Raw genomic sequence first — 12617 nt, 5'->3', positions numbered from 1 at the left:
GTTTAATGAGTATTGTGGAGAGAAGGGTGCTTTGTGCACTGTTTATTAATAATAAAGTCGATAATTGGACTTTTACCTGGTATCTAGCGTTTGATCGGAGGGTTCTTGAGGACGATAGCGCACTCGATCTGTCACACTGCATTCTGGTCCAGTCATCGTTTAATTGGCTTTCAACGAGAGATTCGGGTGCATTTGGGTATTTTAATTTTTTATTTTTAATCCTTTAATCACCATACACAACTTCTTGTATTAGGAATTTGTTGTTTTTCGCATACCTCAGCTTCCTCTCGTCACACACGTGCGAAAGGGAGACAGTTTACGGGCTCAAATACTTGTAAGTGATCTCCAGACCAGGGGTTGGCGCTGTACTTTAACTCTTTCCTCTTTCCCCTGCAGAACAACTGAAGAATTACCCCAATGATGATCGTGATCGATGAGGTCATTTCCGGGTTACAACCCTCAAAGTCTCAACTCCATCTCCGGTTCCCAGAATGCCACCTGCTTAATACATCACCTCCTGCTGTTTCATTATATAAATGTCCGCCGTTCTTGTTTTGGTCAGTTGTATGCTAAACCTTCACGAAACAGGGACGGTCCCCAAAACTTTGACTTTGTTTTGTGTCTTTTGTTACACTCTCCGGAGACACACACAAAAGAGTTTTTGGAGTCCGACCTTCAAGTTACCAATCTTTTAACCAGGTGAACCACCATAGGCACATCATCACCATGGAAAAGGAAAGACCTGACTTAAGATTTAGCTTGGGCTATGGGGTGTGGAGCTGGCACGGTCCATATGTGGACTTTCTCCAAGTGCTCCCACACTCTGAAGATGGTGGTGCTGGGCTTCCAGTTTGTGCAATCAAAGTGGGCCTCAGACATGAAACAGTCGTTTCTTTTCAAAGGCTAGTTCAGCTCCCATGAAAATACGATGTTTAAGGGTGGGTTCAGTGTAGTAATAGGTTTGTCACTGTAATCTGTGAAGTTGACTTCAAAGCCATTAACAAGCTAACAGAAAGATGGGACATAAACAGGTGAGAGACGATTCAGGCAGGCTAGTTGTCCTAGTTGGTCATAACAGCCACCACTTCTATTCCAAGTTCTAACTGTGAACAATTCCAGGGTTAGTTATTTTCAGGACGAGGCCATGAGTGATTAGAATAGGGTGAGGTGTTATATGGGCACAGTCCAGAAATAACATAGACACCTCAGTGGAACAGTTGCCCATACCTGGCAAGGTTCATAAAAAAATTCTATGAATATGAAAATAAGTGAGTGTTTATTAACGGTGAAGATTCATCACGAAGCCAGAAGCCGACTCACGCTGACCTCCACCCTGCTGGACCGGACTTGTATAGTGGTCAGCATTCCCATTTAAGAACGGAATGGCGACTGTACGTTCCATTTGCTTCTCTCGGGATGTGTGTTGTATTTTGAGGGTGGACCCTACATTTTAAAGCAAGTTAAATACATATACAGTATCTCTTGTTGTACCATATTGCTCTCGTCTGATTATTCCCGCCATGGTTACTAAAGGGATGTGGATAGCATGAGTCTGTTCTGCACAACTGGAGACAGACAGACAGTGGGTGAATGGCCGGACATTAAGAAGGAGAACACGGAAACACAATTAGACGGGATTACACACTGAAACACAGAGATCGCCACCTACATTTCACAAAACAGCAAGGAGCTCAGAACAAGAGGGAAGATGAACAGCTAAATCGGTGAACTGAAACGGAGATTAGATCTTTATATGTCATATTGGCAAAGACCAACCGTCAGTGAGGTGCTAGTCCTAACCACACACCTTCTCTTTTGATGAGCCCCGCGAAACGGTTCCTCTCCTCTGGCGTGATCCGGATGTCATCAAGAGCGGTCAGGTTCGGCAGGCTGTCCACGAGGAATCCACGGTAGCAGGCACAGAGCGCCACGGGGTTTCCCTGCAGGACCAGACACCTCAGCTGCCCTACGGTCCGAAGGGACGATACGAGTGCTGGCAGGCAGTCCAAGTCATTGAAGCTCAGGTCAAGAGACAGAAGGTTAGGCCTGCAAAGCAAAGGCAGAATAAAACATTAGAGAAGCCCTGGCTGCTCCACTGTGTAGCGGATTTTGACCCTATTTGCTCCTCATCATGGTGTGAATTTTTTCCTGTTGGCAGTTTTTTTTTTTTTCCTTTCCCCTTTGTCTAAAACCCACTAGTTAGTCTTCATCTCCTCTTACTTTCAATTTGCAGCTCTCCTTACATCAGCTTTACTGGAACAAATGGAGATATTTCTTTACAGCACAGTCACATTCACTTGCCCATTCTTTGTTCGTTTCTGTCCAGCCTTCATTTCAAAAAATGCAGAAATTAGTCTCTATTTTCACTATTCATCCACACTAACACGGTAGTTTTACCCCTAAAAAATGGAGGCTCTTGAAAATTCTCTCTAGAGCCGCATACACCTGAAAACGCCAGCTTGGCACTGCAATGTGGACGGGAGAAAACGCAGACGGCAATCACACTGTGATCTGTATGTGCATGTCATGTAACTCTTCCCTGCCTACTCCAACATCACATTCCTGGACTGCTCACCCTTCACAGAAAAGAACCACACTTCAAAAAAGCGGACGTAGACGAGATGCTTTCTGTGTCACTTGCAGTTAGACATGGGTACAAATACCCCTAAAGACAGGGACTACCCGAGTGTCGGGCTTAGCTGTGTGCTAAATGGTTAAAAAAAAAAAAGCATAACTCTGTCGTATGGCCCACCGCAACTGCAGACCGTCCTGCTTTTAGCTGGCCTCCTGTTACCATTAACCTGCTCTTATTTCCCGAATTCTGACTTTTATGTCAATCCAGAAATTACGGTTTCCTTGCACGCATGTATTACGCAGGGGTTGAATTATTTTTCATTTTAGGGTTTTGCTTTGTTTGTTGTCGCCTTTTCTTACTAATTACAATGCACAATTTGCAAGCCTTTCTGAAGACCTGTTTTCACAAAGTCATTACGGGCTATTGAGTGTAGACTGATGGGCAAAGATGGGCCAATGTATCCATTTTAAAATGAAATCAAAAATACGATACAGAGCTGGGGTCTCAGTATTTGTAGAGTCCGCTGTGTAAGCAGTGGTTCAAGTTAAGGAGAGTGTTAGCAAAGTTTATTGATTTATTTGAAAAGGAAGGAGGAGCAATTAGTGAGGTGAGCGCTAGAAGTGAAGAGAAGTTGTCTGGTGTATCTCAGCGTTGTTTGCTCACTGTTGTGTCATTAAAAGAACTGGCAAATAGTCCACAAACTGGGGTGACTATCTCTGTGTGGTTTACTATATAGTGAGGACTTCTCTGTGACACGACCAAGGTCACTCAAGAGCCAAGAAGAAGCAACACCGGATTCCAGTAAGGTGAAATTAGTGGACTCCATTCACCCGCTCTTACAGCACCATGTCCAGAACATGCAGATGTTCCAGCTCCATGAGCACACTCAGCTCCTCTTTATGTGTGAAAAGTCATCAGGGCTGCACTCTGAAAAATCATTGCTATGGATTGCATCACCTTAAACGACTGTGTGGCGGTCCCCTTCTATTTTAACCAAGGAAAATCTCACTAAAACCAGAACAGGGTGTGGACCACTCATCTTATGGTGACATGGACGCGGTCTTTCCTGTCTGATTCTGGTATTTCCTTTAAAGCTCATTAAAGGGATCTGTGCTAACGTCAGACATTCCAGACTATATCTGGGTGAAATATTGATAGTGAAAATGAAGAGTCATAACCAGACGATGCCCTCACAACTCCTTCGGATATCAGATCAATCAGACTTCCTTCCTTATATTACTAGAGCGTACTTTTCAGAGCAACAGAAAGTCAGCTCGAGCCGTTATGGTCATACAATCCATAACTCTTATTGCAGCATACAGAGGTCTGAAATAACATTCCCCAACTTTTACATAAAAATAGGACAAGAACAAATGGCAGCATGAAGAAATGCTACGGGCCATTAGCTTACGATACTTTATTTTATATGCATCACTAACCAACTGTTTGACAAAGCTTGACCATTGTGGGATGGTGGTGTATGCTGCTGTCTAACAGCTCCGCACGTTCCCTGTCCTATCACTGCCTGAGTAGATATGCCATTTTCTTCCCGAATCTGCATAGCTTTCCTCTGAAATTCTGGCTCCATTACACATTTCTAAAAGTTAATCTTAAATTTTAAGCATGTGAGTTAGTTTGCAAGCTGCATGATGGTGAGTCATCCTGCCCTGGTGTACTCCATACCCAAGTAGGTTCCATCTCACAGTGTCGAAATGATGGAAAGAGTAAAGATGAATGGAAGTAAACAGGAATAGATAAAGGCCTGCCACACACATATCCCTTCGTAACATGAATCTTTAGAGAGCCTTGTGTATGACTGACACCACCTTGAACGTGGAGTTTACATATTGTCTTCATAAGAATTATATGTGAATGCCATGAAATCAGTTTTTTTTTTTTTTGTCCAGCACCTTCTGACTCACCAGTAAAAGAAAAACCCCACATATGATAAATTGTTCAACTCGCCTTGATATCTGGTTATGGAAAATTATTGAGGTTCCCTCCTATTTTTGGCCTGAAACAACCTTTCTTTGCAGTCCACTTTTGGAAAATTACTGTAAACTTTTATGATAAATAGTAAACCAGTAGGTGTCTTCAGTAAAAATGAGTTGAGGAGGCCACATCAACCGACCCTCCCAAATTGGATACGAAGGGTCAAAGTTACTCCTTTTCACAAAACTTCAAAAAGATAAATACAAAAAAATAGGGGTCAGTGATATAGGGGTGTCGTTTTATGGTATTTCAAGGTCAGTGACCACAAATATGATCATATTTTAGATATATGATTCTTTACTGGTGGTCTCCTGACCCACTTACAGCTTCTCTTAGAAAGTTAAAAATGACAAATTTCAAACATTCAAATGTGGGGTATCATTGTAGACTATTTCAAGGTCAGTGATTACAAATATGATGTGATTTTTCATCCTTTACTGGGGATCTAGCCCTTTATATCAGAGGGCGAAAAATGACATTTTTATTTCAATCAAGAACATTTAGACATCAAACATTTCAATTGAAACACACACTTTGATATTTCAAATATTTGACACAGCTATTCTTGTTTATGAAATATTTCAACCACATGAAGTAAAACGTTACATTTCGTTGGAACACTCTGAACTGGGGTGTCTTACGCTAATTCGCTAAGCTTGCACAGGCTATTTCGACATCCTTTCTAAGTACAAAGTAAACATTTTAGGTTGATAAGCAACTCAGAAGTACCCTGCTACATCACACAGTCCTTGTGATCAGATGCGATCTCCCGGACAGCTCACTGGGTCTAGCGCCAGACTCTAAGAAAAGGCGCAGTCTTCCTGCAGCTGGACAGAGCAAGATCAGTAGGACAGGACATCATGTGGTCAATCAAAATTTACTCCATAGAAAAGCTTTACAGCAGAAATAACATGGTTGTAAAATTCAAGTCTGGTGCCAGCCAATCAAAAGGTGCTAAATGTGGTGCCTTATGAAGCTCTATGGAATAACTGCCATGTCTAGGAAGAGCAGCCAAAGCACTTGAACGTCACTTCAACGTTGAAAAAGGCCGATAAGAGCAAAATAAAAAAAAAAACAAAAGTAGTGTTTTAATTGAAAGTGAAAGCACACTGAAAATGTTATTATATTGAAAATACAAAATAAGTATAAGAGACGTAAAAAATGCTTAAGCTTCAAAGCTTCCAGCAAGCCATGTATTTTCAAGTTCCAGTTTTATTTGCCACGGGTAGCCTGTACTCTAAATTCCAAACCTTTGAATATTCTTTCTGTAACAAAGCAAGTAGAAAAGGATGAACACACAACCTGAGGCAACACATCCAGTTTATCGATCCCCCTGTTCATGAAGTGGGGCGACTCAGACACCTCCTCACCTTCAAGGTTCCGTTCTTCACGCTTATCATCTACAGTTCTGAACCTGTGGTGCCTCCTTCCTCAGTACAGCTTCTAATGCTTTACTTAAACAAATACGCCACCTAAAAAAATTACATTTTTGTTTATATGTTACTTACTAAGTGCAGTTTGTGGTGATAGCCAAGAAAAAAAACTTCTAATCTCATGTGTTTATGGAGAACGAACATAAAAGTTTGTGACAGCACAGGACCCAATGGTGACCAACAAGGCAAACAATATCAAGTACGTCCATGAAATGTCTCGTCACTCTTGCCACATAATCTACACCTCAAGTCATCCAGTTGTACGCTCAACAACGTATAATAACGTGTATTTTTTGATAGAATATTGTTATATGGAAATGAAAGTAGTCCACAAACAGGAAATTCCCTCACACGGGGGTCACACATCTGAATTAAAGACCCCACCTCGCCCTCATTTATTGGTCAAGAATCCCATCTTCAATACAGAAGACTCAATCCCACGGCAAGATTGGTTTAACAATATCTTAGCAAAATAATTATACGTGTTATGCACATTGTGAGCTCACAACGGGATGACATGACGTGTAACTTGGGTAAGATTTTTGTTTGCAGTTGCTCAGTGTTGGTCACCATTGCGGCCCATTCTATCAGAATCTTAGCTATGTCTGTTCTCCATGAAAACGTGAGGTTAAAAATTTTTGTCAACCATCACTACAAACCTACATGGGCTATGGAAAACAGTTAAAAAGAAAAGTCATTTTTGGGTGTAGCATTTCTTTTAGTTGTCCTGAGAGTGAATAGGTCTTTAAATCCACACCAGGGTTACCATACTTCAAGTCACTAGTAGGTCTACATGGTCTTGAGCCTCTGGAGCCCCCACCAGCACAGGTTCCTTCCAATAAGGACCAAGCACTCACGGCCTATTTTGGGGCTCACTTTGGCAGGATTCAAAGAATCCTTCTGCCGGGGCCCTGCTTAATGTGGATTCTATTCTGGGCCATCATGTCCCTAGACAGAGTCTGCCGTCCCCTTGGTCATGTCTGTGTGCCACAATGGTGTACATCTGCTCATTTTCCCCCTCTTTCTAGGTTGTCTCCACTATGATATGCCACCCCTTGTCACTCTGCCAGCCTATTACAAATGATGGCGTTTACTGGAATCTGAACAAAGAAAACAATGGCTTCAAATTAAATACATAAAGAGATCACGGAGGTTTACTTGCCAGTAGGAAGACGTCAGGTAGCTGTACTCGCTGGGAGAAGAGAGTCGGTTGTATCCCAGGCCCAGATGGAACAAAGCTGGAGGGCCCTGGCACAGAGCTTCAAGGCTGGTGATATGGTTGGCACACAACTCGAGGACCTGGTACAGGGTGAAACAAGGGTATCATGTCATCACGGTCAGTGCCCTCCATGCACTACAATGCCTTTTGGGCTGCAGCAAAGAGCGAGTCAGACGTTAAGTGGAGGCACCAACAGTGGAATTAATCAGATGAGAAGAACCAGAGGATCCCATCACAGGCTAGAACATTACGGTTGAGAATGAAATGGGCTCCATTGGCAAACCAGAAGGCTGAAGAAGCGTCACATGCCCAAAGCGCCTTAAGCATGGGAAAGGTGCAATATTAAATAAAATTTATCAATGTATTATGACTATGATTATTAGATGAATGTCGGCACAGAGGTACCACAAGAGCCCATAAAAAACGTAGAGTGATAACTGACGTCTCAAAGGTCTGATTACCTTCAGGGACCTCGGCAGATGAGCAGCGTTGACTTCGCTGATGTAGTTTACACTCAGCGTGAGCTCCTCCAGCTTGCAGAACTTCAGCAAACCTTCATCCACAATGGTCACCTGTATGGAGAAAAAAAAAGGAAAGAAGCAAGTGCAGTAGCTTCATGAGTGGACGTGTGTGAAACAAACATGGAACGGTCAACCGCTCCACAGCAGTCAAAACAGAAGATGTACGAGATCGATCTGAACATCCTGCAACCCATAGGCCCACCCGTCACCTGAAGCACCTTGAACAAGCCTATGGTGACCAAAACTGGGATGGGAGCCTCCCCCCCAATTTAAATGACTGAACAGATAATTAGCTAATTTAATAATTAAGGGATCACATTAATTCGCTATAATAAAAGCAATTAATCACAACCCACACTGATTTGTTGATTACTTGTATATCGTTTATTGAGTTATTAGTTGATTGATTGGACTTATTACTTAGCTTATTTTAAATTAAAACTGATTATGGGCTGGGGAATTTACACATTAAATGTGCTATCACACAACGTACCGGCGATTTGCACTGGTAGACTGCATTTTCGTCATCATAGCAAGTCACAGGCAGTTGCTAAATAACTCCTGAGACCCTCCCGTTCAAGTAGTCCGACACACCCAGCGACTTCAGTCTACAACATGCCAAGAGAAAACTTCACACAGGTTTTCTTTTGTCTTTAGTCGTAGTGGTGGGTTCTGTGTGCGGGAGAGACAAACACCCAGCTGGTAGCTCAATGCAGTGATGAGGAACAAGGAGCGGGAAGATGTGGGGCCTCGCAAAGTAGAAAACCAGCTCCGGTGTTGGAAATCTCATGGTAGAAACAAAAAGGTGCCGAATTTGTGACCGAACTCGACATTGCTGTCGGTCAGGCAGCACGTGATTGGTTGTGGGGAACGGCAGTGAGCTTGTGCTGGAGAGTCGTCATGCTGGTGTGTCGTCCCCAGCAGCAATTTCTAGTTCAGGTGACGATATCGGCAAGTGCAGTCGTCAAGTTCGACATCCCCTACGACTCAAAGACATGTCAATTGACACTGGTCGGGTGCCCTTTGTAATTAACGAATCGACAGACTCGATCACTTGGTCAATGATGTACTCTGCTCATAGTCTGCCTATGTACTTAACTAGTAATTCTTGGAGTACTGATTGGATGTTTTGCTTATTTAATCGACTGTTTATATTATACTAAGTTCACTTATTTCTCGATTATTGTACCTGTTGATTTGGCCATCAATCGACGGCTTATGTTACAATTATTTAATGAACTGACTGATTAAGTGACCAGACGGGTTGCTCATTGATGGACAGCTTGAAATACAATTCATTTTTGAACTAATTGATTACGAAGACCAGGATTTTTGCTCAGGTAAGTCATGAATTACTTCATTTGCTTAGAAATGTACGTCTGGGGTCCTGCCCTTGGATCAGGCCGATGGAGATGAGCTGCTGTATTTCGGTTTGCACTCCTAACTCTCTTCTGAATTAGCTGTAAATTTAGAAACAGCCTGCATTGAGGCCATGCATTACAAAAGTGTAGAAGTAAAGCAAGCTTCTAATTTATTTGATTTTAAAGAAAGTATGTGTGGTCCCACACTCAGGGTCTGTTCCTGCCTTGCGCCCTGACCCTGCTCTGGGCATAGTAGGTTTGGAGTGCCATGGATGGACTGTTTTGTTTGTTTGTTTTCTTTTTTACTTACGCCTTTATCCACAAAACGCAGTGACCTGAAGTAGGAGAACACAAAGCTGTCTTCAATGGCTTCTGGACTGTGCACTGCCAGCTCCTTGAGCTGCCTCTCCTCCAAGCTCCAGTCATCCTTGTGGTGCCACGGGGACTGCGCCGTCCTCAACAGCTCGGTCAGGGTGTTGGGTAGCAGCTCCTTCTCGTCCTTCTCTTCCCAGTCGGGGTTGCTCTTCTTCTTACTTCCCCCTGACTCAAAATGTGACTTGTTCTGGAAGGAAAAAGGAGCAGGAATGAAGGAGGTGAATGTTCTCGAGATGGGTCTGGCTGCAAAGAGACACCATTGCTGTGCTTGGGCACTAAAGGAAGCCCCCAAGCGAGGCCGATTTGCACCTTCTGTCTAAAGCTATGTAGACAGGCACAGCCTCCTATGAGACCCTTTAATTGGAGTAAGGGGAATTTGGGAAAGGATAGATGGGTCAATTGTATGTAGTAGAATTCGTATTATCACCAGTGAAGAAATCCTCAACGGCATATCTGATCAAAATACGACACCTTGGCACTCTCCAGCGGCGCGATAAACAAGAACGTAAACAAGAATGTAATGAAACACGGAACTTCATTTGGGCTAGAAAGTCGTCTCACAGTCAACAAGAGGTAACTACTGTAAATCTCATGGTAGACAGAGACTGTGACTGAACTCGACATACATCAGATCAGGTACAGCAGCAGAGCCGTTTACTTCGTGCGCTTTACACGTACAGCCCCTTCTTCTCTTCCTGGGAAAGAAAATTGCAACAAATGACGCGCAGACAAGCGCTTTGATCTCTGCGGTGACCCACAGCCGGTCAAGTTGTGGCATCTGAACTCGCAGCTTTGTGGTTTTCCCCTGGAAGCCCTTAACCAATCGGTTAGGCTGCCCATTGCTTTAGGGGGGCACCTGTGAAAGGAGGTTTGGGAAATATCACCAAACCATGATAAGAGAAATCAGTATAGCACCTTTCAACCCACTGCCAAGAACTTTAAAAGCAAAAACTATGGAACTTTCAATTGTATGCATTTCTAAATGGAGTGGATTAGACAGATAGACATACAGACAGAAGGTCGTGACAGATGTGAAAGGCACTATATGACAGATATACAGACAGACGTGAAAGGCATTATATGGCAGGCAGTGTGGCACAGTACCTAAGGCTTTGGACTTCAAATCCTGAGGTTGTGGGTTTAAATCCCACTACTGACACAGTGAGACCCTGAACACATCACATCAACTGCCTGTGCTCCATTTGGAAAAAACAAAGGAAATGTCACCAATTGAATCTCAAATGTTGTAAGTCACTTTGGACAAAAGTGATGGCCAAATAAACAAATGCAAATGTAAACTACATAACATAGACAGACAGCTGTAAAAGGCACTATACAGCAAACAGATAGAAATGAAGGACACTGTATAACAGAAAGATGTGAATGGCACTATACGATTGATAGATAGAGGTGAAGGTCACTATAACAGTATGTATATGTATCTGACGATGTTACTTTGGAGGAATTAGGCGGATAGGAATGGTGAGCTTTGCTGGGCTAAATTGCCTGTTCTCATCTAAATCTTTATGTTCTAATGATAAATAAATGTGAAAGGCACTATATGATAGATAGACAGACAGACAGACATTTTGTCACCAAAAGGAAAATAAAAACTTTATTGCACCTGTTGGGACTTTAAGTAGAATTTCTTTATTTTTTAACCCTCTTCTGAAAATCTTGTATTGACTGGATTGTGTGTATATATTGTAATACGAGCTTTATGTTCAACAGAGCTGAAGAAGATGATGAAGAAAAAGACAAAGAAGAGATAGTAGTAGTAATTTCCTAACTCTATGTGGTAATCACTCTTAAAAGTAAAAGGTGTCAAAGTGGTTCTCTTTAACGTGATAACATAGGTGAACCATTTTGGCTCCCAAAAGACCCACCCAGATGAAGGCTCCACAAGGAGTCTCTGTTTAAGAAGGTCCGTAACAGGTAACTCAAACAGCCATTATGAGACGATAACAGAATTGTGAATTATAATTAGCAGATTTCTCATTTTAAAGGGGCTCTCTTGCTGTATACAGTCACACAGGCGAAATTCAGGTTTTCCTAATCGGTTGTATTCTGCTAGGAGGCTCGCTATACATTAAAGATGTCTGTTTTATCCATTAATTAGGAACCTCTTCAAAGCACGACGGTTCCTTCCCTGAATGAAATTGTTGTTTGACAGTCAGGGGTTCTATGATGAACCGCACAAGCCAGTGATTTTATTTGTCGAGTGTATGTGAGGTCCGTATCATGCATTTCATTAAGATTTCTTTCATTTTATCATCATAACAATGAAGACACCTCCACTCTCCAGCCTACAAATAAAACGTTGCATTCCGAGAATTGAGCACTGAGTTGCGTCCCCCCCAGATCGATGCTAATCGAGGCATTCAATGCTATGTGCCCACGTGTCCAGTTGGTGATTAATGCCGAACGTCTTATTGTTTAACTGATTAATCTGAAAAAGCGGACAGATTCTGCCGGGTCGCCGTGTGATTTGTCGTAAGTGATGCCCACAGCATCTGGGCAGCGGTTTCTCTTTTTTTCCCCTCGGTGGTGTTGCTTTCTGGTCTAAGCAATAAAATGTCACTTTGCACCCACCCCCCGTCACACTCCCTCCGCCACCAACCGTTAGGAGATCGAGGCGCCGGATCTTTTAACACATTTACCCAGGTTCCGATGCCACACGGGAATTCGGTAAGGCCCAGCGCCTTCAGACGACCGTGAAAGGCTGCAGAAAGCGAGTGCTCGCTCATGGCTAAAGACGGCCCCTCCAGATTAAGGCACCTCTGAAGTTCATTCAATAAACTGATAAAAAGTCTTTTCGAGGTCAGTCGGTCTCCTCGCGCTTTTTTGTGCGACAGTCCGCACGCGACCAAGAGTTAATATTGTTTACCTGGTTGCGTGGTAACCGAGGACGAAAGGCACGTGACGCGCGGCTGAACAGCTGATCATATTGAAGAAGAATCCGAAGTCGGACGGAGCCGCGTCGTTAGCCGAAGCCACTCGCGTTTACACCGTCTCAGTGCTCATCATAAAAGCAGCCCGGGGGGAAAAACCAGGTCGCCTCCGCCAAACATCGGACAAGGCGCAAGGCAAACAACGGAAAAGGGTCCAAACTGGACACTCGGCTGGGCCATGTAAACATTT

General features: G+C 43.1%; 1 protein-coding gene across 2 annotated transcripts in view; it reads right to left on the bottom strand.

Annotated features, from left to right (window-relative positions):
• Nucleotides 1–12368, bottom strand: part of LOC120540832 (leucine-rich repeat-containing protein 43-like) — a 45116-nt gene extending 32748 nt beyond the window's left edge. The window contains exons 1-5 of one of the 2 annotated variants that reach the window (XM_039771916.1): nucleotides 12137–12368; nucleotides 9412–9663; nucleotides 7681–7791; nucleotides 7163–7299; nucleotides 1808–2046 (exon numbers count right to left, since the gene is read on the bottom strand). In XM_039771916.1, the coding sequence (XP_039627850.1) occupies nucleotides 1808–2046; nucleotides 7163–7299; nucleotides 7681–7791; nucleotides 9412–9663; nucleotides 12137–12223 (826 nt within the window). In that variant the 5' untranslated portion in view covers nucleotides 12224–12368. The remainder of the gene's footprint in view (nucleotides 1–1807; nucleotides 2047–7162; nucleotides 7300–7680; nucleotides 7792–9411; nucleotides 9664–12136) is intronic. The other variant, XM_039771915.1, reaches the window with a different exon arrangement.
• Nucleotides 12369–12617: the final 249 nt, after the last annotated feature.

The sequence above is a fragment of the Polypterus senegalus genome, chromosome 12 (genome assembly GCF_016835505.1).
Source record: "Polypterus senegalus isolate Bchr_013 chromosome 12, ASM1683550v1, whole genome shotgun sequence".
Lineage (NCBI taxonomy): Eukaryota > Metazoa > Chordata > Cladistia > Polypteriformes > Polypteridae > Polypterus > Polypterus senegalus.
Note: the sequence above shows the minus strand (reverse complement) of the source record. Positions and strands in the feature narration are given on the sequence as shown.